The 26097-nt window shown below is 43.5% G+C and overlaps 2 protein-coding genes across 8 annotated transcripts in view; both read left to right on the forward strand.

Moving 5' to 3' along the window:
- The window catches only part of LOC135220502 (RING finger protein 145-like), a 344353-nt gene that overhangs the window by 47422 nt on the left and 270834 nt on the right, over window positions 1-26097 (forward strand). The gene's annotated exons all lie outside the window — the stretch shown is intronic.
- The window catches only part of LOC135220499 (uncharacterized), a 59961-nt gene that overhangs the window by 17232 nt on the left and 16632 nt on the right, over window positions 1-26097 (forward strand). The window contains exons 3-4 of the mRNA XM_064257640.1: window positions 18911-18995; window positions 23179-23302. Of these exons, the coding sequence (XP_064113710.1) occupies window positions 18911-18995; window positions 23179-23302 (209 nt within the window). The remainder of the gene's footprint in view (window positions 1-18910; window positions 18996-23178; window positions 23303-26097) is intronic.

Below are 26097 nucleotides of genomic sequence, written 5' to 3' on the forward strand. Positions count from 1 at the left end.
GAAGAAGGCGCTTAGAGGTTTTGGTGAGTGGCTTCTTTCGAAGGAAGAGAAAGGGAAGACGGTGTTCTCTTTCCCTCCTTCTAAGCTTACTGGGAAACTAGGATTCTGGTATGAATCGGGAGAACCCTTGGGCCTCGTTCTTCCATCCTCGGCAGACTCGGACTTCTCTTCACTGGTGGATTCCTCTCGACGCTCTGCCCTCATCTGCTAAGACGACATGGGGGATGAATGAGCTTGACCACCTGTTGAAGGGAATGTTCCGAGTCCTGGAGGTGTTTAACTTCCTAGACTGGTCTTTGGGCGTTTTGGCCAAGAAGACGCAGACCCCGGATTCCATTTCTCCTGAGGATCTTATCAGTGTTCTCACGTGTATGGACAAGGCAGTGAGGGATGGATCGAGTGAAATAGCTTCACTTTTCGGAGCGGGAGTGATCAAGAAGAGATCTGTGTACTGTTCGTTCCTGACGAAATCAGTATCGCATGCTCAGAGAGCCTCTCTCCTGTATTCTCAGCTCTCTCCTCAACTCTTCCCTAAGAAGATCGTTCAGGATGTTTCTTGTGCCCTTTCAGCTAAGGCTACACAGGACATGCTAGCCAGTCTACCAGGAAGCCTCACTCTTCTTTCCAAGCTAAAACCAAGAGAGAGACTCCAGTTAGGCAGGAGCCCTTTCGAGGAGTCCCTCCTGCCAGAGCTTCTTCCTCTAGAGGATCTAGACCCACTAAACGAGGGAAGACCTTCTCTGATCCATCAGAGGGAAGAAGTAGGATTCAAGTCCTCCAGACATCAGTGGGTGCCAGACTTCTGAAGTTTGCCGACGTCTGGGCCCAGAAAGGGGCGGACAACTGGTCACTCTCGATTGTCCGCAAAGGCTACCTCATTCCCTTCTTATCAAGACCTCCGTTGACGACGACTCCGAGGGAGTTGGTAGCCAAGTACAAGGACCCCATCATGAATCAAGCCCTCTCTCTAGCAGTAGATCTTATGCTGGAGAAGGAGGCGGTAGAACTAGTGAAAGATCCTCATTCTGCGGGTTTTTTACAACAGACTGTTCCTAGTTCCCAAGAGTTCAGGAGGATGGAGACCGGTTCTGGATGTAAGCGCCCTGAATGTCTTCGTAGAAAAAGGAAGTTCGCCATGGAGACAACTTCTTCAGTGTTGGCGCTCTTCGTCCAGGGGACTGGATGGTGTCCCTAGATCTTCAGGACGCTTACTTTCCATGTGCCTATCCATCCTTCTTCACGGAAGTTTCTAAGATTCATGATGGGAGGGAAGATCTTCCAATTCAGGGCCTTGTGCTTCGGCCTTTCGACAGCCCCTCAAGTTTTCACGGGTTTAATGAAGAATGTAGCGCAGTGGCTACATTTGGAGGGAGTGAGGCTGTCTCTCTATCTAGACGATTGGCTGATCAGAGCAAGCTCACAAGAAAGATGTCTGGAGGACCTACAAAAGACACTGACTTTAGCAAGTTCGTTGGGGCTTCTGGTGAACTTCCAGAAGTCACAATTAATCCCCAGTCAAGAGCTGATATATCTGGGGATTCGGATGGTTTCTCCGGATTTTCGGGCATATCCGTCACCAGAGAGGATTGCTCGTTGCCAAGAGAAACTAACGACCTTCCTAGAGAAAGATGCATGCACAGCGAGGGAGTGGATGAGTCTGTTGGGGACACTTTCCTCGCTGGAGCAATTCGTTTCTCTAGGAAGGTTGCATCTCAGACCTCTCCAATTCTTCCTTTACCGGAACTGGAGGTGTCTCTCTCTAGACCTGGAATTCTCCTTCAGGATATCAAAAGGAATCAAGAAGGACCTTCTGTGGTGGACAGATCCTCTCCGATTTGCAGAAGGTCTGTCTCTGTACATGCCAAACCCGAACCAAGTATTGTTTTCCGACGCGTCGGAGACGGGTTGGGGTGCGACCCTAGGGTCAAGAGAAGTGTCAGGCACCTGGGAGGGGGAACAGGTGTCCTGGCACATCAACAACAAAGAGTTGATGGCAGTGTGGTTGGCGTTAAAAGCCTTTGAGCCCCACGTCCGAAATGCTATAGTTCAGGTCAACTAGGACAAACACCACAGCCTTGGCTTACATAAGAAAGCAGGGGGGGACACACTCTTTCTCCCTGGACGAAACAGCGAAGGACTTGCTGTTGTGGTCTCAGGCAAGGAAGATCGTTCTCCTCACCAGGTTCGTACAGGGAGAAAGGAATGTCAGAGCCGATCTCCTGAGCAGGAGGAATCAAGTGCTCCCCTCGGAGTGGACTCTGCACTCAGAAGTTTGCCAGGACCTGTGGAGGTTATGGGGCAGACCTCATATCGACCTTTTTGCGACAGCAAAGAACAAGAGTATAGACCTCTACTGCTCCCCGATCTCGGACCCAGGAGCAGTGTCAGTCGATGCTTTCCTCCTAGACTGGCGAGGTCTGGACGTCTATGCTTTTCCTCCATTCAAGATTCTGAGTCAAACACTCAGAAAGTTTGCGGCCTCGGAAGCGACAAGGATGACGCTGGTAGCTCCATTCTGGCCGGCCCAAGATTGGTTCACAGAGGTACTGGAATGGCTAGTGGACTTTCCAAGAGCTCTTCCACAAAGAGTAGATCTGCTCAGACAACCCCACTTCGACAGGTATCACAGAAACCTCCCGCTCTCAATCTGACTGGCTTTCGACTGTCAAAAGTCTTGTCAGAGCGAAGGGGTTTTCAGCTAAGGCAGCGAAGGCTATCGCATCAGCTAGAAGGCCCTCTACCCTTAGTGTCTACCAGTCGAAGTGGGACGTCTTTCGCCGTTGGTGCAGAAACCAGAAGCTTTCCTCTTCCAGTACCTCTGTGACCCAAATCGCAGATTTCCTGGTTTTTCTCAGGGAAAAACTGTGGTCTTGCAGTTTAGAACCATCAAAGGATATCGGAGCATGTTAGCAGCTGTGTTTAGGCACAGGAATTTAGATATCTCCAACAACAAAGATCTACATGATCTGCTAAGATCTTTTGAAACTTGCAAGAAACCCTCGTCTCAAATTCCGAGCTGGAACCTGGACGTGGTTCTTCGTTTCCTGAGGTCCTCGAAGTTCGAACCTCCCAGTCATCTTCTTTCAAGGATCTTACGAAGAAGGCTCTGTTTCTTTTGGCTTTAGCATCTGCCAAAGAGTTAGTGAGCTTCATGCTCTAGAAGGAAGGGTAGGTTTCAAAGGAGATTCCGTGATTTGTTCCTTCCTTCCTTCTTTTCTAGCTAAGAACGAGAACCCCTCAAATCTTGGCCAAGGAGTTTTGAGGTTCCAGGCTTAGCTCCCCTGGTAGGGGAAGAGCCAGAAAGAACTCTTTGCCCTGTGAGGACTTTAAGATACTACCTCCAGCGGAAGAAGTCTCTTAAGGGCATTAAGGACAGACTTTGGTGCTCTGTTAAGGATCCCAGTAGACCATTGTCTAAAAATGCTTTGTCCTTCTTTATTAGAAGCCTCGTGAAGGAAGCACATTTGGCTTGCGGTGAGGATCACTTCAAGCTTTTGAAAGTCAAGGCTCACGAGGTAAGAGCCATTGCGACGTCCTTGCTTTCAACAAGAATATGTCACTCCAGAATCTGATGAAAGCAACATTCTGGAGATGCAATTCAGTATTCACGAACCACTACCTTAGAGACGTCAAGATTACTTACGAGAAGTGCTTCGCGTTAGGCCCGTATGTATCGGCGGATTCGGTGCTGGGGCAGGGAGCTGAAGCATATCCTTTGTAAATTTTTTCCCCTATTGTTTGTGTTGTGTTTTTATGGTTGTTTGAAAGAGGATGCGGGTAGGCATCTCTTTCTATTCGTATTGCTAACATTTAGAATGGTTAGGTGATCTGTTTGTGCTAGAGCTCCCTGCATTGGTAGTGGTCAGGCTCTGTCATTTAAGAGGGCGAATCCCCATTGACATGATCCGACTTGGATTCTACTGAGTAAGTGGATATCAAATCCCTTCGGTAGACCCAAAGAGTCTTTTCAGCTGTAGGTCACGCCCTCGCTGTAGCTCTTCAGGCTTTGCAGACTAATAGACAGTAACTATGAAGTCTTCAGCCTTATCAGGTAAGAACCAAGGTTTGTTAGTATCCTACAACAGATGTTGTTTCCCCTTTTTCCTTGTTACCTCTGTCTTTTTCCCTCCACCAAGGGTGTCAATCAGCTAAGTATATATCTGGCAGGAAAGTTCATGTACAAAAATGATATATTTTACAATAAAGTTTTGTACATACTTACCTGGCAGATATACGATTGATGGCCCTCCCAGCCTCCCCTCAGGAGACAGGTGGAAGAAAAATTATGACTGGAACGGGGGATTGGTTCATACACCTGCCACCCAGCGGCGGGTGGGGTAGATCACCTGACCTACCTGTCGCATTTGCCGCGAGTTTTTGAATTCTGTCGTGACGTCAGAGACGTAAGCTAAGTATATATCTGCCAGGTAAGTATGTACAAAACTTTATTGTAAAATAACAATATCATTTTCTTGGTTGGCTTTTTTTGCTTCATCAGTTAGCTGCCTAGTTATTAACAAGTTATTACGAAGATGTCTGGTGCTAGTTCTTCTTCAGTTAGGTTTTGCAGCAGTGGCTGCAAAACTAGATTAGCTAAACTGTTACGATCCGCACTCCAAATGTGTTAAATGTAGGGGTCAGTGCTGTAGCAAGGAATTAACTTGTGATGAGTGCCGTAGTTTAGATGAACAAAGTTGGAAGACTTTTCAAGCTCATTTGGATAAGATGCACAAAGATAGGAAAAGGAAAGCAGCTCTTAGAGCGGGTAGTAAAACGAGTAGAGACTACTCCCGTGCCTTTAGAGGCAAACAAACCGTCACTATCTTCTCCACTTTTATCGAATATTTCACCTATTGATAGTCCTCCAACTTCAGTACCAATTACTCCAGACCAGGTATCCCCTGTTTCCGATCCCAACACCATTAACAGAGTCCAAGATGGACAAGAAATTTGAGTTCTTGGCAAAATCCGTTATGGATTTGGGTATGTTGTTTCGTGCGTTCGTAGAGAAGTCAAGTGAAAAGGCCACTGTTAGGCCAAGTGTCAGTGTCTTGTCCGAGGAGGCGGCTGTCCGTTCCCCCTGTTCTCCTAGACGAAGGTCCCTCTCCCGCTCCCCAGCTCCCAGGAGAAGACATACCGAAGGTCGAGTGCCCAGGAAACGCCGCTGGAAAGGCGTAGATACCAGTGACTCACAGTTGTCGTCCGACTTGGAAATGCAGTCGCCTGTGTCAAGGCGAAAAGTGTGGAGTGATTTAGTGTCGCATCCTTTGACGAGACATGCGCAGCATACGAGAGGGATGTCGCCGCCTGTTAAGAAATCCAAGGAGCACGGGAGTCCACAACCTTCCTGCAGTTTCGCACCAGACCAGTTTTTCCGGGAAGATCATCAGTCCTCTTCGGATAGCGTAACTTCGGACGAAGTCAGACGCTCATGTGCGTTACAGCTCTCGCTCACTTGCGAGACTGACTCGCCTCGTTGTGTATCGATAGGAGTTTCGACTCGTTCGCCTCATTCATCTCAAGTTGTTTCGACTCGTTCACCTCATTCACCTTGAGCTGCTTCGACTCGTTCGCCTCATACGTCTCGTGTTGTTTCGACTCCCAGTCGTTCATTTTCCATGACTTCGTCTTCGCCTAAGGATGATGCGAAGGCCAAACCCTTGCTAGAGGATTCTGCTTTGGGTCCCTTTAAACATCAACTTCAAGAATTGATGATCTTTTTGAAGAAGACAACGAACCAGACGGAAGAGGAAGATGGGGTATCGGCCGTCCTGTCGGAAGAGGAAACTCAAGACCAGGATTCGAAGCCCTCTTCTGCTTATTCTAGTCTGTTAAGATTTCTTTTACAGACTTATCCGGACTTTTTTGAACAAGCTTCGCCTTCTTCACCTCCGTCGATGTTTGTGAGGGATAGGAGATCAGCGCCTTCGGGGTTACCGAAACCAGTTCTTTCTCAGTCCTCGAAGAAAGCACTGAAGGAAGTAGAAGAGTGGCTTGCTAAGAAGAGGGAGTCAGGCAAGGCTTCGTTCGCCTTTCCTCCGTCGAAGCTGCAGAATAAAACCTACAGGTTTTATGCGACAGGAGAAGTTCCTTCTTTGGGAGTTTTTGCCTCCTCCCAAGGAGACTTCTCCGGTCTTGTGGACTCTCACAGAAGAGCAGTGTTCTCGGCTGTGAAAGTGTTGTTCTCTTCACCCGAGTTGGATCACCTGGTGAAGAACTTATACAATTTGATCAAAGTATTCAGTTTTCTGGATTGGACTATTGCAGCGTTAGCCAGGAAAATTGAAGATTGCCAGTCTCTAGATGAGGATTTTTTTGCCAACTGGCTCAATGTGTTGTCCTGTGCGGACAGGGCAGTGAGAGACAGTTCAGGGGAATTGGCCGCCCTGTTCACTATGGCAGTACTAAAGAAGAGAGAACGGTGGTGCTCCTTCACATCTCAAGGAGTAACCATGAACCAAAAATCGGCTTTGTTGTTCTACCCCATGAGTAAATCTCACCTGTTTCCAGAAGAAACCATCAAGCATGTGCTGTCAGACCTCGAGAAAAAGTCCACCAATGATCTTTTTCAGTCAGCGAGAAGACCTAAGGAACCTCCAGCAACAGGAGCCAAAGCTTCTCCTCTACAAAAACATCCCTTTCGAGGAGGTAAGTCGAGGTGGCAGTAGAGACCAAGAACTAATCTACGAACCACCTCCAAGTCTACCAAGAAACCGTCCTTTAAGACAGAGAAATGATCGGAAGGTCCTTCACACACCCGTGGGGGCAAGACTCCACGACTACTGGGAGGAATGGAGTTGAAGAGGAACGGAACAGTGGGTAATTCAGGTGCTTCGAGAGGGGTATGTGATCCCTTTTACGCAGGATCCACCACTGTCCAATACACCTGTCTGTTTGACAGCATACTCGACAGGATCAACAAGAGCTTTGGCTTTAGCCAAAGAAGTAGAAGAGCTCACCAACAAAGAGGCCATAGAGGAAGTAACAGACACAAACTCCCTAGGGTTTTACAACAGGCTCTTCATGGTCCCCAAGGCATCAGGGGGATGGAGACCTGTGTTGGACGTAAGCGCTCTGAACCTCTTCGTCCGGAAGACGAAATTCCGAATGGAAACCAGTCGATCGGTAATGTCAGCCATCCAATCGGGCAACTGGATGGTATCTCTCGACATGAAGGATGCATACTTCCATGTCCCCATCCATCAGAACTCCAGGAAGTTCCTGAGATTCGTCTTCAAGAAGAGAGTCTTCCAGTTCAGAGCCCTCTGCTTCGGTCTGTCAACCGCCCCTCAAGTATTTACTCGGATTCTCGCTCTTCTGGGAAAGTGGCTGCATTTGATGGGGATCAACACAGCTTTTTACTTAGACGACTGGCTCCTGAGAGCCAGATCCAGGCGTCAGTGTGTGAAGGACTTGGAGAAGACACTTACTTTGACACAATATTTGGGTATCATAGTAAACACGGAGAAGTCCCAATTGATTCCAACTCAGAGGATTCTCTATTTAGGGATGATACTAGACTCTCTAGGTTTTCGGGTTTTTCTCTCCCCAAAGAGGATAGAGTCCTGCCTGTCGATAGTCCAGCAATTTCTGGTTCGCCCGTCCTGCTCAGCGCTCGAATGGATGAGCCTACTCGGGACCCTGGCTTCAGTGGAGAGTTTTGTCAGGTTAGGACGCCTACACATGAGACCGCTTCAGTTCTTCCTGAAAGCAAATTGGTCTCGGAAGACACAGTCGGACTCACTAGTTTTCCCCCTGATGGAAGAGATAAAGATGGATCTTCGTTGGTGACATTCGAGGGAAAGGTTACATGAAGGAATCTCCCTAGTCGTGTCGAACCCCAACCTGCAGTTCTTCTCAGACGCCTCAGACAGCGGATGGGGAGCCCTCCTAGGAAACAAGAGAGTGTCAGGTCTGTGGACAGAACGAGAAAATAGCACCACAGCGTTGTCATATGTACAGAAGCAGGGAGGGACCCACTCGTTCTCTCTCAACAAGATAGCCGAAGATCTCCTCACCTGGACGAACGAGAAGAGGATCACCCTTTTTCCAAGATTCGTGCAAGAGAGAATGAACGTACTTGCAGACGAACTGAGTCGGGTAAATCAGGTGTTACCAACAGAATGGACTCTGAACGAGAGAGTGTGTCAGGACCTCTGGAAGCTTTGGGGAAGACCATCGATAGATCTGTTCGCCACATCGAGGAACAATCGCCTTCCCATTTTCTGTTCTCCGATTCCAGAACCACTAGCGTGGAGAACAGATGCGATGCTGTTAGATTGGACAGGACTGGACGTTTACGCTTTTCCTCCCTTTGGGAAGATAAGAGAGGTCTTAAACAAGCTTCAATCACACCAGAATGTGACAATGACCCTAGTAGCACCATTCTGGCTCAGGAAAGAGTGGTTCCCGGACCTTCTCAATCTGCCGGTGGATTTTCCCAGACTACTTCCACAAAATCCATTGCTTCTCAGACAACCCCATTTCAACCGATATCACCAAGGGTTGTCCGCTCTGGCCCTGAGAGGATTCAGACTGTCAGGAACCTGGTCAGAGCAAAAGGGTTTTCGCGAAGAGCATCAGAGGCTATTGCTAGCTGCAGAAGAAGCTCTTCTCCCAAGCTCTACCAGTCCAAGTGGAGAGTTTTTAGGTCATGGTGCAGACGACATAGCATCTCTTCTTCTGAGACATCTATAACAGAAATTGCAGAATTTTTGTTATTTCTGAGGGACACCAAGAAGTTGGCCACTTCAACTATTAAAGGATATAGGGCCATGCTGTCATCGGTTTTCAAGCATAGAGGCCTCGACATTTTGTCAAATCAGGACATCAGTGACCTGATCAGATCCTTTAGTTCCTCCAAGATTTTCAAGCCTGAAGAAGTGGAATGGAACTTGGATGTAGTTTTAAGGTGGCTCAACGGCCCCCAATTCGAACCATTGAATTCTGCAACCTTGAGAGACGTAACTAGGAAGACACTATTCCTAGTTGCCTTAGCCACAGCGGGAAGAGTAAGCGAGTTGCAGGCGATGAGTAAGGAAGTGGGTTTCGCCCAGGGCAATGCAGTTTGCTCTTATGTAACAGACTTTCTTGCTAAAAATGAGGATCCTTCGAATCCTTGGCCCCGTTTTTTCAAGATAAAGAACCTAACGGACTTAGTCGGGTCGGAAGATGAGGAACGAACATTGTGTCCGGTCAGAGCCATCAGACTATACCTGACTAGGACAGAAACTGTGAGAGGAGAGGAGAGCCGACTCTGGTGCTCGGTGAAAGACCCGTCTCGGCCTCTTTCAAAGAATACAATGTCCTTTTTCCTGAGGAGTTTGATCCGAGAAGGACATGCCCAAACTCAGGAACATGCTCTTAGGGTGCTGAAAGTGAAGACGCATGAGATTTGTGCAGTAGCAACGTCATTGGCTTTCAGACAGAATATGTCTCTATCCTCCATTATGCAAACTACGTTCTGGAGGTCAAAATCTGTGTTTGCATCGCACTATTTGAGGGAGGTAGAAACTACTTACGAAAACTGCTTTAGATTGGGACTGTTGTCAGTAGCGGGAATGGTGTTGGGAGAGGAAGCATAGGGGGACTCAGTTTGTTTCCCTCTACTATCTCCTCGCCTTTAATTTGAGGTTTTTTGAGTTTGTGGGAAGCCTGGGGGTACATGTACCTGAAGTACCCACCAGTTCTTATATCTGGTTAAGGGTACCATATGGTTTTTAGTGTAGGTGATGGTTTTGTATGGTTTTTTTATCTGGTCTTTTCGCCCAGGGCAAGGGCAAATTATTGTTGTTTTGTCAATAATTGGTGAACTTCCATGATTGCAAAAATCTCACCATTAATATCGTATCAAAAGGTGTCGGGTGGAGATGGATAAAAGGGCCTCCTCCACCAGTCAGTTTCTACCAAATTCCAACGACAGACCTTCTAAACTATGCCAAAGACCTTCTTCAAAAGAAGGCAATAAAGAAAGTCAGACACCTGAAATTTCAAGGACGTTTATTCACCGTGCCAAAGAAGGACACGGACAAACAAAGAGTGATTCTGGACTTGTCCTGTCTCAACTCATAAATTCAACTCATACATTCAATGCGACAAGTTCCGCATGCTAACTGTCTCGTAGGTGCAGACCTTACTTCCCCATGGGGTCGTCACCACCTCTATCGATCTTACAGACGCTTATTATCACGTCCCGATAGCGAGAAACTTTTCTCCCTACCTAGGCTTCAAGCTAGGAAGACAGACTTACTTGTTCAGAGTCATGCCATTCGGGCTCAACATAGTGCCCAGAATATTCACCAAACTAGGAGAGACGGTAGTTCAGGAACTAAGAGCTCGGAGTTACGCTAGTAGCTTACCTAGACGAATGGCTCATTTGGGCACCCAACGACAAGGAATGTCGAAGGGCAACAACCAAAGTAATAAAATATCTAGAGTATCTGGGATTCCAGATAAACAAGGAAAAGTCCCGTCTCATTCCGGCATCTGGCTTTCAATGGTTTGAAATTCAATGGGATCTAACCGCACACAAACTATCTCTTCCGCCAACCAAGTGCAAAGAGGTAAAGAAAGCTACGAGACAATTTCTCAAGAACAAACAGGCTTCTCGTCGTACCCAAGAAAGAGTCTTAGGTTCACCTCAGTTTGCTTCAATAACGGACCTTTTGTTGAAAGCCAGACTGAAGGACATCAATCGGGTATGGCGGGGAAGAACCAACAGCAGACTCAGAGATAAAATCTCTTTGATTCCGCTGATACTAAGGAAAAGACTTCGTCCATGGACGACAGTCAAGAGTCTTTCCAAGTCAGTACCGCTCCCCGCTCCAATTTCCCCCGCCGTCTCTAGTAGTCCACACGGACACCTCTCTGAGTGGATGGGAGGTTATTCTCAGTACAAGAAGGTTCAAGGAACATGGTCGACAGTATTCCGCCAGTTTCATATCAACATCCTAAAAGCAATGGCCATTTTCTTGACCCTGAAACGACTAGCACCGGCCAGGAATATTCATATCAGACTAGTCCTGGACAGTGCAGTGATAGTTCACTGCCTAAACAGAGGAGGCTCCAAGTCAAGCCACATAAACCACGTGATCATAGCAATCTTCTCGTTGGCAATGAAACATCATTGGCACCTGCCAGCTACTCACCTGGCAGGAGTACGGAATGTCATTGTGGATTCACTATCCAGGACAACTCCGCTGGAATCGGAGTGGTCCTTGGACGCAAAGTCATTCAATTGGATTTGCTTACAAGTACCGGGCCTTCAGGTAGACCTGTTTGCCACGGAGTCCAACCACAAACTTCCATGTTATGTGGCTCCCAATTTGGATCCTCTGGCTCACGCCACAGATGCGATGTCCATAGACTAGAACATTTGGCAGAAGATTTACCTATTTCTGCCAATAAACCTTTTGATGAAAGTTCTACACAAACTCAGATCTTTCAAAGGGCGGATAGCACTGGTAGCACCCCACTGGTAGCACCCAACTGGCCGAAGAGCAATTGGTTTCCTCTTCTACTAGAGTTGAAACTCTGTCCCGGACGGATTCCCAACCCAAAGCTTACTCAGGTGGTACAAACTCAGACTGTGTCAGCTTCCTCAAGAATTCTGAATGCCCTAACTTTATGGACTTCATGAAGTTTGCAGCTCAGAAAGATGCTAATATTGATCCGCTAAACACTGTTCGTGGAATCAGACAAAAGGGAATCGACACTCCGGCAGTATGATTCGGCAGTGAGGAAGTTATCCATCTTTCTAAAAGAATCAGATGTTCAGACAATGACTACGAATCTGTCAATTTCATTTTTTAGAACTGTTCAAAAAAGGCTTAGCTGCTAGTACCATTACTACAACTATATCCGCATTGAGGAAGATATTTCAGTCTGGCTTTAATATTGATTTAACAGATTCGTACTTCTCGTCTATCCCTAGAGCATGTGCTCGTCTGAGACCAGTAAACCGGCCTCATACGGTCTCCTGGTTTTTAAATGACATACTCAAGTTAGCTTCAGACACGGATAATGAATCATGCTCATATATAACCCTTCTCAGGAAAACATTATTTTTACTGAGCCTGGCCTCAGGTGCTAGAATATCTGAACTGTTGGCTCTCTCTAGAGAACCAAATCATGTCGATTTCCTCCCGTCAGGAGAAGTTCTGCTTTCTCCGGATCTGAAATTCTTGGCAAAGAATGAAGACCCTCAGAACAGATGGTCTCCGTGGAAGATTGTTCCCCTTCCACAGGACCCATCATTATATCCAGTTATTACATTAAAGTCTTATCTTGACAGGACTTCTAATAGGTCTTCAGGTCCTCTTTTTGTTAGAGAGAATGGTGGAACCATTTCCTTGAAGGCCATCAGACAACAAATTCTTTATTTTATTAAACAAGCTAACCTGGATTCAGTTCCTCAGGTCCATGATATCCGAGCAGTAGCTACCTCAGTTAATTATTATCATCATATGAACTTTGATGATCTCAAAAAGTATACGGGTTGGAAATCTCCAACAGTATTTAAACGCCACTATCTAAAGTCTCTAGAGGCCCTTAAATATTCTGCAGTGGCTGCAGGGAATGTTGTCTTCCCTGATACAGCCTAATTATGTATGTTGCAATGTTGTATACAGTAGTACCTCGAGATACGAAATTAATCTGTTCCGTGGTGCCCTTCGTATCATGAGCTTTTCGTATCTTGGACCACATTTTACATGTAAAATGGCTAATCCGTTCCAAGCCCTCCAAAAACACCCCAGTAAATTTTCATAATAAAGCTAAATTGACCTGTAAACAATGAAATACTACAACAATTTGGACTATTCAATACCTAAATTAATAATAAAATGCAAAATAACCTGTAAATAAAGTGTATTAGTGTACATGGTATACAAGAAATACTGTACGTAAAATGTGGAAGCTTACCTTTCGAATGAGGCTATCTCCGAAAGTGGCGACAGAGTAGGAGGACAAAAGGCAGATACATACACTTAACTTTACAAAACACATAAAAAAATGTCAGAAAAACAAACTAAACTTTACAAAACACATTAACAAAACTGTAACACTTAACTTTACAAAAAACTTAAAATGAAATTTATTTTGTCTTTTTTTTTATTTTTACATTTCTTTTTACTTTTTTATACTTCGCGTAATTTCAATTTCTTCACCACAGAATGGATGCCAGTCCGTTTACGGAATTTTTCGAACCACTCATGAGAAGCCTTGAACTCTGGGGTTGCCGTTGATGTCCCCTCTCCGCCGTCGTCTTCGGCTTGGGCAATCAAATTGCTGAAAATAGCGCTGGCCTTCTGGCAGATTGTCGTCTCGGTTATCGTATCTCCATCGATTTGTTTGTCCCCAATCCATACAAGAAGCAGCCTTTCCATTTCATTATGCACATGGCTCCTCTTGTTGGACAAAATAGTCACGCCCTTGGAAGGTGTAGCTGCTTTGATGGCTTCCTTCTGCTTAAGGATGGTGCCTATCGTCGACGGATTTCGGCTGTATTCCTTAGCGATCACACTCAACCGCAAGCCAGCTTCATACTTTTTTATTATCTCCATTTTTGTCTCCATAGAAAGCATTCTCTTCTTTCTGTGAACTTCAGCAACTTTCTTGGGACCCATGACTATACTGTACGTGATTAAGTTTTGTAGTACGTATACTAATTAGGTTCTCACACAATACAATAAAGTAGCACAACTAAATCACTAACGAATTTACGTTACTAAACAAAATCGTTGGACCGAACGAATGCCGCGTGCGTATGATAAAGATTCTGGTACGAAGTGGCCGGGGTAGGCACGCCACCACGTACGTATAAGATGCATGATGGGAGGGATGCTGTCCAATAGGAGAGAAGGATCTCATGGCGGTGGCTAGCATCAGGAACCAATGGGAGAGCAGGAGGATGGTGGCGAGTCTACTAGAACTAAGATGGCGGCGTGCGGCGCGAGTTTCAAAATTGTTATCGGGCGAATCTCGGACTTTCAGAAACCTTTCGTATCTTGAAAAATTTTCGTATGTAGAGCCGTTAAATTTTTCGCATTGGCTTTCGTATCGAGGTAAGTTGAGCCTTTCGTATCTCGAGTTACCACTGTATTATTAATTATCATTGATATTGCTATTAATTGCCTTTTGGTACTCCCTCTCACCTACCTGCCTCACTTGTTTTCCCTCCCTTTTTGCCCTTTTTTGTTACGGACCGGATTGCTTATCAACCCACTCCTGTTCTTGTACATAGTTTGTTAATTCATGTATTTTATATTCATTACCTGTCCTCTTTTCCTGGTGATGGTATGAACTTGGTCATATAATTTTATATGTTATTTACTCCTGGTATTTTGTATCCTTATCTGGGATCATTAAAACAATGATTGTAAGAAAAAATTTTATTTTTCCTTTGATATAAAAATTTGTTTGTTTTACTCTATTTACCAAGCTTGTATGGCCAATTCTCCGTTACTATTTCACTGGGCGACATAGGTCAATCCCAGAAAAGGGATTTTGACAAAGGAAAAATCTATTTCTGGGTGAGGACCTGTGTTGCCCAGTGAACCCATCACTATCTTTCCTTTCCCCACCCATTAGCTGGCCCAAGCTTGGGTGCGTATTCAGGAATGAAGATTCTTGGCAGAAGTAGTAGTGGCGAGCGGAAGATGGCCGTGTAACGGCACCTCTCTGGCAAGGGATTTTGAGAGAGGAGAGAGCTAATTGGCCGAGTATCTGTAGCAGTGGCTTCCACTCGCTTTTGTGCTATACCGACGCCCTATGAGGGTGAGCGAGCTGAGGGTAGTAACCCCAGCATTCCATATGGCTTTTTTCTCTGGTATATTTAGCATTTATTTATACCTAGAAATGAGTGCTATAAGGACATTTCACTGGGCAACACAGATCCTCAGCCAGAAATAGATTTTTCCTTTGTCAAAATCCCATTTTAGGGACCTCGCTTCTAAGACACTCTTCCTTGTCTCGCTGGCTACAGCCAAGAGGGTGGGTGAACTGCAAGCACTCTCTTTTCTGGTTGCCAGATCTGGACAAGACATGATTTTGTCATACCTTCCCAAATTTGTCGCGAAGACTGAATCGTCTGATAATCCCATTCCCAGGTCTTTCGTGCTGAAGTCACTGGTTGACTTTGTTGGTAATTTAAATGAGGAATTAGTTCTTTGCCCTGTTAGGGCGCTCTCATGCTATTTACGCCGGACGAAGGACATTCAGGGTCGTCCCTGTCATCTGTTTGTTTCACCCCGAAATGTCAAGAGACCTATATCAAAGAATGGTGTATCCTTTTTTCTCAGAGATCTTATTATTAAAACTGGTGGTTCGGCTGCCTGTGAGGGCCAGACGCCGAGAGCACGCAGTATTAGAGCAGTTGCTACATCAGTAGCTTTTATGAAGAACGTCTCGGTCGCCAAGGTGCTTGAGGCGGCAACTTAGCGTTCTAATTTTTTTTTTTGCCTCCTTTTACTTGAGGGATATTTCTCTAGTTCTAGGTGACCTTCATTCCTTGGGCCCGTTGGTGATGGCAGGACAGGTCGTCAGGCAGGAGAATTAGGTAGTCTTCCTGTTTTACATTTGGTTGCTACCTGTATATTATTTTTTTATATATATATATATATATACATATTTTGTTTTTACATTATAACTTATGGCAGTTTTTGGTTTAGTTATATAATGGGAATTAGAGAGTTTGGTATTTAGGTGTTGTTGATTACAAGGACTAGCTGCTTGACAACTCATGCTGCTTCCATTGTCAGTGTGACATGGGACCAGCCACTGGGTTGTTGGCACTGGCGACTATGCTCCTCCCAAAGTCGATGCCGACCTAGGACTAGCTACTGGTTCGCTTGTCCTGACGACTCACGCTTCCTCCATTGTCCTTCTGGATAGGGAATTAGTCGATGGATCGTCTGCTGTCATCTGGTGACTCATTCACCATCTACTTTTTGTCTCACCTGTTTTCTCGGAGTCAGACACTCGTGCAAGATCAGGCGACATTTAGTAGCCCTGAGTTTCTTATTGACGACGTCGGTTGCATTGATACACCCTCCGATGATCGTTTAACATGAGACCAGGTTGGACTGCCGGCACTCTTCCTTCGGGACTGAGTCGCCTTTTTGCTCCGCGCTCCTTTCTCTTGGCACCAGAAAGCTCGAGTCAGGAGTTGCTCATGAGCCAATATCGCTGCTGGCGACGTTGGGTTGCATTGATACACCCCCAATGTTTGCTTAGCTTTGAATCGCCCAGGCAGTCCAGGCACTCATCCTTCAGGGAAAGAGTTGTCAATACCCGATCCTCTCTCTTGGCGCCAGACATTCGTGAGAGAGCAGGTGTCGTTGTAGTGCTTGATCAAGTCATCGGGGTGCAGCCTTGCTGTCCTCATTTTGTCTGACTGGTCACCTGGTCGGTCACCTGACTTTAGTACAGACTGACTGACTATACACTTACTCCTTGTCCTTTACTACCACAGTTCTGCGGCATTATGGTAGGAGACTTTGAGTTCTTAGTATCTTAGACCTCGGGTTGAGTTTTTAACTGCCTATGATATATATTTCTTTGATTGTTTTATGTCCTATTCTGCCGGAAAGGGAAATTGTACTCCTCCTTTTCAGTGTGGTTAATCGGGCTAGATAAATTATATTAAGGTAATGTTTATTATTATGTTTTTTATTATAAAATTAATATTAATAATACTTACCTGTATAATTTATCTAGTCCCACCCATCCTACCCCACGATCTGCTTATCACAACTGATTTTCAAGGGAAGGTTTTGTACCTGTCAACGTCAGTGTTGCCAACTGGCAGACAGAATAGGAGGTAACAGGGTTGCCAATGTGGCAAATTTTGGTGCGGTTTTTGGGGATTTAGGGCTAGATAAATTATACAGGTAAGTATTATCAATATTAATTTTATAATAAAAATTCCATTTTCTAGAATTATTCTTCTGTTTTAATATTACGTATATGTTTCATTATAGCTGTCGGTACGTAACTCGGTATCTCCATTAGGTAAAGATAGAATAAAGAATAGAAATGAATGGTTATTATACTGTTCGGTAGTTTCATTAGTTGAAGAGAGATAATGAAAATTTATGGCTTACTGTGTGCTAGGAAAAGTGGTTGCTTGGTGATCGTTCGGTACTCGTAAGTGCTGAATGTAAACAAAAGGTTGGAAGGTTTTTTTTGTTTGTTTGTGTATTATAGTTAATGATTAATTAATAATTATTTGAAATGAGTACATACTGATTATTTATACATTTTATTGGCATATTCTAAGCTTTTAGCTTCTTAGATTTAGATGTCAGAATCATAGACTAGGCTACAGTAGCAACTGCTAACATAGGCTAGGCTTATTGCTAAGGGACATATGCTAAAGTCCTAATATATGCAGTAAAAATGGGGATGAACATTACATACAGTTGAATATTACTCAAGTATGTACAGTATTTTGCCTTTTTGGAGTCATATTTCTTCCGTCAGATCGGCGTCGTAACCCTAGAACATGTGTTGTAAGCCTGGAAATATAATTTACTGGGGTGGTTTTGTAGGGCTTGGAACGGATTAGGCATTTTACATGTAAAATGCGGTTCAAGATACGAAAAGCTCATGATACGAAGGCCACCTCAGAATGGATTGATTTCATATGTCGAGGTACCACTGTATCTTGCTTACTTGCGAGGATGTCGTATTTGCTCAAAGGCTCTCTCCACAGTTCCCATATAAAAGTTGGCAAGTAGTACACCAAAGTGGGATCCTATTGCTACACCATCCTTCTGGCAGAATATCTGACCTCTATAGGTGGAGAAGGGGCTTTCTTCATGCAAATCTCAAGGAGGACCCACAAGGTAGCTTCAGGGATGTTGAGTAGGAGGTTTGATTGATCTCTTTAGACACAGTCTAAGCTCATGCCTTGCTATTGTACAACAATCATAGCGTATAAGGCAGCATTGTTAGAACCAGTGCTTTCTATTTTTGGAGGATTCTATTTTTGGAATTAATTTTAATATGAAAATTGTTAATTCCCTTCTCCAGCCTTTTGTACTGCAAAGGCCAGCTCCTGCAGGGTTTCCAGTTGCCTGGTCCCTGAATAAGGTTCTTAGACTCCTGTCATCTCTTATTTCAGTGGGCCCAATACAACTACAACTGATATGCTCCAAAAGGCAGTCCGCTTTGGCATCAGGATTTCAGATTAGTGAACTGGGCTCTCGTACCCGTAGATTTGGACATTTCATCACTCATATACATAGCGGTCATTTACTGTTGTCTCCTGGCTTATCATTTATGGCCAAGAATGAGGACCTTTTAAAGCGAAAATACCTTTTTCTGATAAAGGGAACTTTTTATCTCGAATAAAACATTATGCCTGGTTCAAGCACTCGAGGTCTACCTAGATGTCACGGCACATATCCCAGATGGTCCTCTTTTTCCTACACCCTAGCACCTTCTCTACCTGATGAGAAGGTATGGGACTCGGGTGAACATTTGTCTTGCACAGACGTAACATGTAATGAGGAAAACATCTGACATACACATTGTTGCTGTATTAACTTGTGGGTTGGCTGTTAGGTAACATAAGGCATACTACCTCATCTTTCTTTCTTATCAGGAGACCAGACCCTAACTATGTTAAGTTGATGTAGTGCTGTATTAGATTATTTTAACTTTATACCATCATGTTGGATGTTTATATGCATATGATCCAAATTCTAATGTAGCATTAGACAATATGTGTATTACTTATTCATTGGATAATTGGTCTCAATTTTTTCTTTGTTCAGTAAAACAAATTTATCAGAATTAATGGGCATGCTCATATGAAACATCAGTTATTTTGATTATTGTTTGAGAGCATTGAGTTAGTCTGATGATTGTGAATCAGAAGTCTGTACAGTACTTTCTTTTCTTACAGAGTATACCACTCCATGAGTTGAAAAGTCTTTGTTTACATGAACTACGTGGAATGAGTAAGAAGCGGATTATTTGTATTATCAATGGTGAGTTGTTTGAATCCTTAGAAATAAAATTTTAGTTAGATTTTTTTAAGGTTAGTTAAAGTTGTTATGCAATCAGTGGAAACTTTAAATCACCATTGTATCTCCTGAACAATGTTTAACTTATCATAAGAAGTATCCAAAATTATTAGTGTTACTTAGTATCCACCCTAAGACTTGTAGCTCCTTATTATGGTTAATCAGAGAGCAACTGGCTCTCCACAATTGAAAGAGAGAAACTGGAAAGAGAAATAACACAGCAAGAAGGAGAAGACAAACTAAGAGACAATACCACAGAAGATGACAGGAATGAAGAGCTACCAAACAACAGCACACAAGGAAACACGGAAGATGTAACAGAGGGGTCAGAATAGGTGGAAAGATCAGACAGTGGAACAAAGATCCCCTCCATGAAAACCTACAACACAAAGAAACTAGGGGAGAAAACGAGTGAAATTAATGAATAATGAAACTAATACACACCACCAGTATCACAGAAACAAATAACCTGGCATATGCAGGAGCAAGACTAGTTGTAGAACTCATGGGGATACAACCACTAACACCACCATCACAACCAACCCAACAGGAAACAAAAATGCAACCGCCTGGGAAAGGGCGCCTGGAAAACAAATCACAGTGATGGGATCTGACTTCAGTAAACTGAAGGAGATGGCAGATAAAAGGCTAAGAAGCAAGAAAACAAGAGAGGAACTGAACAAGAACTACAAAGTACAGGAGAAGGGACTAAACAACACTATAGACAAAATAATGCAGAGGCTTAAAGCCAGAGCACAAGATCCAACGGTACATGAACAGGAATAAAGAATATCAACAGAACAAACTCTTCAGAACCAACCAGAAGAGTGGGAAAACATATGGAGCAATCCAGTATCACACAAACATGCAAAATGGCTCCAGGAAGTCAAGGCAGGAGAAATAGGAAGAATTAAAAGATTCACTGAGATCAGGACAGACACAGTCAGGGACCAACTAAAGAAGATACCCAACTGGAAAGCCCCAGGTCCTGATGAAGTCCATGGATACTGGCTCAAAAACAACTTCAAGGCCCTGCCCTCACAAATAGCAGAACAGCTCCAACAATGTAACGCAAACCACCATGTGCCCAAATGGATGACCACAGGGAGAACATCCATAGTACAGAGAGATAAGAACAATGGAAATATAGCAAGTAACTATAGGCCTATCACCTGCTTACCAATAATGTGGAAGCTACTAACAGGTATCATCTGTGAAATGCTATACAGTTACCTAGAGGATACAAACACCATCCCCACCAACAGAAGGCTGCAGAAGAAAGTGTAGGGACACAAAAGACTAGCTCCTAATTAGGGTTTTGGGAAAAGAAAAATTTAATTTTTGCATTTTTTCTTTTTGTTTTCTTTGCATCTAGTTTTGCATTTTTGAAGACCTTACTTATAGTTACAACTATAGACTTATGATGTTATTTAAGACACGCCTTCCTTCTAGATTAGAAGAATCAAGTTTCAATTGAACATGTTTGATACTGAAAGTGTTGTAGTACTTGTACAAAACATACTTTTAAGGAACTGTTGCCTATCATACAGTTTTTGTACCTCTGAATCTGATACATGTATGATACAAGTTTCTTCGAACATGTTAGATACTGAATACATATGTGTCTTGTATCGTACTGTTTCATACATTCTTTTAAGGAACTGTTGCCAGTCATACAGTTTTCATACCTCTCTTCCTGTTCAAATTCATTGAAATTGAAATAACTGACCCCAGTACCTCATGGTTTCAAGATATGATTGAAAAATAACAATAAAATATTTGATAACTGAACATTTCAATGTTCAAATGTGAAATATTGAAATTCTAATGATAAAAAGTAATTATGTACTCAAAACACTCATAATCTCAAATAGGTGATGGTTGAGATAACATTAGTTTTCCTTACTTTCCCTAGTTTATTTTTCACATAGATTTGTCTTTCCAGTGTTGAATTGCCTTGTTACCCAAGCTCTAGGCATAATATAAATACAGTTAGCCACTTTTTTGTAGTTTAGGAAGTAATAGAATGTGAATGAATGTTAAAAAAGAATAATTATTCTCAGGCTTTCTTTGGCAGAACAAAATTGTTTTTTTTTTAGATTGTTTTTTTCTCAGGTTGCAACCCTACTCCTTATAGAATGAAGAATAATAAGAGAAGGAGAACCAACTTGATACTGCACACTTGGCTAACAGAATTCATGAAAATACATGGGACAAAAAAAAACATCATTGGCTCCCTAAAATTACAATGCGCAACTGGAATACAGTACATACTTACAAGGTCTGCAATAAGACTAGTAGAAGTTAACTTGATTCCCAAGACAAAAGTACTGCAGAAGATGGATGCTAGATACCAATTCAAGAAAGGAGGCAACGGAATTAATCAGCTGATGTTCATGGACGACATCAAGCTGTATGGTAAGAGCATCAATGAAATAGATACCCTAAAACAGACTGTAAGGATTGTATCTGGGGACATCATGACGGAGTTTGGAATAGAAAAATTTACCTTGGTCAATATACAGAAAGACAAAGTCATAAGGACTGAAGGGATAAAGCTACCAGATGGGAATAGCCTCAGACACATAGATGAGGCAGGATACAAATACCTGGAAGTAATAGAAGGAGAGGATATAAAATGCCAAGAGATGAAGGATATGATCAGGAAAGACTATATATACAGAGACTAAAGGTGATACTCAAGTCAAAACTCAATGCTGGAAACATGACAAAAGCCATGAACACATGAGCAGTGCCATTAATCAGATAAGCGCATGAATAGTGGAGTGGACAAAGGCTGAGCTCCACAGCATAGACCAGAAAACTAGGAAACACATGACAATACACAAAGCACTACACCCAGGAGCAAATACTGACAGACTATACATAACATGAAAGGAGGGAGAGGTCTACTAAACATAGAGGACTGCATCAACATTGAGAGTGATCACTGGGGCAATATCTGAAAACCAGTGAAGACGAGTGGCTAATGAGTGCATGGGAAGAAGGACTGATAAAAGTAGACAAAGACCCAGAATTATACAGAGACAGGAGAATGAAAAGCAGAACAGTGGAATGGCACAGCAAACCAATGCAGAGACAGTACATGAAACAGACTAAAGAACTAGCCAGTGATGAGACATGGCAATGGCTACAGAGGGGAGAACTCAAGAAGGAAACAGAAGGAATGCCAATAGGGGCACAAGATAAAGCCCTAAGAACCAAATACTATGTCCAAAGAATAATAGATGGAAATTATATCTCACCCATATACTGGAAGTGCAGTATGAAAGATGAAACCATAAACCACATAGCAAGCAAGTGCCCGGCACTTGCACAGAACCAGTACAAAAAGAGGAATGATTCAATAGCAAAATCCCTCCATTGGAGCCTGTGCAAGAAACTCCGCTAGCTTGCAGTAATAAGTGGTATGAACACCAACCTGAGGGAGTGATAGAAAATGATCCGGCAAAGATCATCAGGGACTATGGTATCACTACAGATAGGGAGATGCGGGCCAATAGATCAAACTTGGCACTGATTGACGAAATTAGGAAGAAGGTATCATTCATTGATGTCGTAATACCAGGGGTACCAGAGTACATAAAAAAGAAAGAGAAAAAGTTTATAAGTATCAAGACTTGAAAATAGAAATAAGTATATGGTATGTGCCAGTGGAAATTGTACCTATAACCATACGAACACTAGGCACAATCCCAAGATCCCTGGAAAAGTAGATGCTGAAGTAGCTCAGGTCTCATGCAGAAGAGTGTGCTTTTAGAAAGGGCACACAAAGTGAGAAAAGTGATGGATTCCTAAGGATGGAGGATGCAACCCAGAGCTCCACACTATAAAAACCACCCAGTTGAATTGGATGCCTGAGATAGACTCCAAAAAAAGTAATACTAATAATTATTTTAAGAAATGATACGTATATATAATAACAATAATGATGGATGAGCTAGAGACTTGCACTAGGGACGGTTAGCTCACACTGTAATGTGTAAATGCTAAATATTGTCTGTGTAGTAGTTACATTATGTATTTATTTATTGGCTGTTTTCAAAGTGTATTTACAAATTAAAACCACTAAAATGTATTTAGCTTTTTAGTGGCTTATACATCACCTGTAATCAAATCTTGACAGGTCAGGAAATGGAGGGATCATCTGAAAGTGATGAGGAGGAAGAAGTAAGAGACAAAGTAGTTGGTACTAACAACAAGAGTGATGACTCTTCATTGAAGAAAACAGTCGTAGCCGCTGATAGAGTGTAAGTCTGGACAAAATTTACTTTTATTATTTTCTTATTTTTTCCTTTTCCATTCTTTAGGAGGAAGCTGGGCCTTTAGTACATTAAATAAGAAAACTAAAGAACTTACATGCAAGGTAACTTGAATTCAAACCCCTTACTGATTTACAACCCCTTATCGGAAATTCTAAAAACCAAAAATTGTTGTGGCTGAAAGTATCCATTTGCAGAAGTCAGACGGTACAGCTGGATTTAGAATTTTGATAATTTTAAGAAAACTAGTCTTTCTTACTGTATTGAGTTACAGTAGTATACATTTGATCCCCTCGTATTCGTGTTTTACCTATTCTCAGGTTTTTCTGTGGAACATATATCTCCATTATTCGCAAGAAATTTGCCTATTCGTGGAATTTTTCATAGAGAAATACTCACTAATTATAGTAAACTTACATATTATTTTTGTGCCTAAATACATTTTTTATAGCATAGTCGCTGTCTCGTCCTCAAGGGTTACCCTGTCCATGGTCTATCCAGAGCTCCATGGTGACTGACTAATGTCAAAGAATTCTTTTAACTTCTCTTATGGACGGGTGTTATCTCTTATGGACGGGTGTTATGTCGTAATGATAAACATTATAACATGTGATAGAGTATAAATGGACTCATGATAAGAGGGCGTATAAATAGATTCTAAATATACCAGAGAAAAAAGCTAGCATGGTATGCTGAGGTTACTACCCTTGCGCGAGCACCCAAAGGGTGTCGGGTATAAAGTACAAGGCGAGTGGAAGCCACTATTCACAGGTTTTCTGCCAATTAGAAGATTCCTTTCCAAAATCCCTCTCACAGTAAGAGCCGTTGCAGCGGTTACTCCTCCTTCCTCGCTCTCACTACTACTACCCGACTTGCGCGCCACCTGCATTCCTGTATTTAGACATTGTACCCAGTGCACGCATTTTTCGTTGCTCCCGTGCTTTCTCCACTTTAGCGATGGCATCTTCAGAACTTCCTCCTTCTAAGTTGAGTATTCCAATTTGTGTTTCGTAACTTATACAGTTGCGGGGCTTCCCAAATTGGCCTTCGCCCCCTTAGAAATGTATTGGGGGGGCCGTTGGCGTGTCCGCCATTTCGTGAGCATCATCAGAACGCGTGGAGTTCTGGTACATATTAACTTCCTTTTAAATTTAATATAGATCAAAAATTTTATTCATACGATCATCAAAAGTATTTTATATTACATGCTTAATTATTATTCAAGTTAGAATTGGTTCGTAGAGAGGCCTAACGCGCTCATGAGGTACTCTGGGGTTTAAAGACTAGGGTTTTAAAGAAAAGTTGATTAGTTATAATGAGACCCCCCCCCCCAGCTTCTCAAGAGCGTGTTTGTGCCTATCTCGACATAATATTAACATATTGTACATGTAAAATCGATAGGCTACTAGTAGCCTATCATATTTATTACGGAACAGGAGAGAGGAAGCCTTCTTTCTCGCTCTCCCGGTGTGAGTTTTGCATGATTTACTGTTTAATACGAACCAAATAGATGTGAAATGTGCAAGTAGATTTAATATCACTGAAGAGATTGGAAGAGTTGCTTCCCATCCCCTGGCTTAACCAACCAAGCCTAGGTCGGGCTTGGAAGGTAGGCTAGGTGTCCCAATCCTGTACCCTTTATGCTTCTCCCCCTGCTGGCGCTACGGTGCTAGAGGGGAGGATATCAAGGATAGAAAACCTCTCTATCCTTTCACATTGTTGGACCTATCCTCCCTGCCGATCTGAATCGAAAAAATTCGAATTTAGTAGGTTTGGACGAGGGCTAATGTCCACATTATGATGTCTTAGAGGAGATTTGGCCTAACTGCCCGGTGCCGTAGTGATCTCAGAGGGTTAGTCTAGATCCATAGTGGGTAGTCTCCTTAACCATAGATACAACTCTTCCTTGATACCTCATTATTAAATTTTCTATAGTATTATTATTATTATATATTGTTGTATAAGTGGGATGGTTTGTTTTCGTCTTGGCCTAGCCTCCTTTAGTACAATCTGTAGTAGTAGGCCACATCCCCTCGGTCGAGAGCAATCACTGATCGGTTGCTGTACCAACCACGACGGGCCACAGGCCCAGTCGAACTACCACCCCTGCAGTGGTAGGCTACGCAACCTCCAATAGGTGTCCATCTCTGATTGGGTCGCTGGCCAGGCAATCACGACCGACCACCCTCCTCCTCCTCTCCCCTTCCCCCCCAACCCCCCCCTCCACTTCCTAGCTCGGCTCTGCCGGACTCTGGCAACTCGCGGTGCTAGTAGTCTTATCGATGAACGACCGCTCGAGTTTTTACTCAAGTGGGAGAGAGAGGAGGGAATGTGGGGTGAAAAGGAAGGGGGTTTACTGGTCTATATGTAACCCTTTGTCTCCAAGTGGATATATATGCTGGCATAGCAGTCTAGTACCGTGCCAGCCGGCGGTCATCGCTTCGGATGGCACAGCCCTTGCTCGACGGTCTCTCTCTCCAGTTGTCCACCCCCCGACTACGGACTAGGGCTAGGAGTTACGCTCCCCCCGATAGAGGTAGGCAGGATTAGATAGGAGAATTATCTTCTCCTGATCCGCCACTTCGGTCTGTGCTGCCGGCATTACTTAGGACAATGAGAAACGAGACGTTGAGTAGGCTAAGCTTTGGGGACTCTACTAATGGACATCTCCGGACCTTTAAGGGTACTGATGGAGACTGACTCACCCTCACATCCACTACCGGAGTGTTGCTTTAAGCTTGCCGGAGCTCCGTTCCTGTTCTTAGGCGCTCTCCACTCCGGTG

Source organism: Macrobrachium nipponense, chromosome 2, assembly GCF_015104395.2.
Source record: "Macrobrachium nipponense isolate FS-2020 chromosome 2, ASM1510439v2, whole genome shotgun sequence".
NCBI lineage: Eukaryota > Metazoa > Arthropoda > Malacostraca > Decapoda > Palaemonidae > Macrobrachium > Macrobrachium nipponense.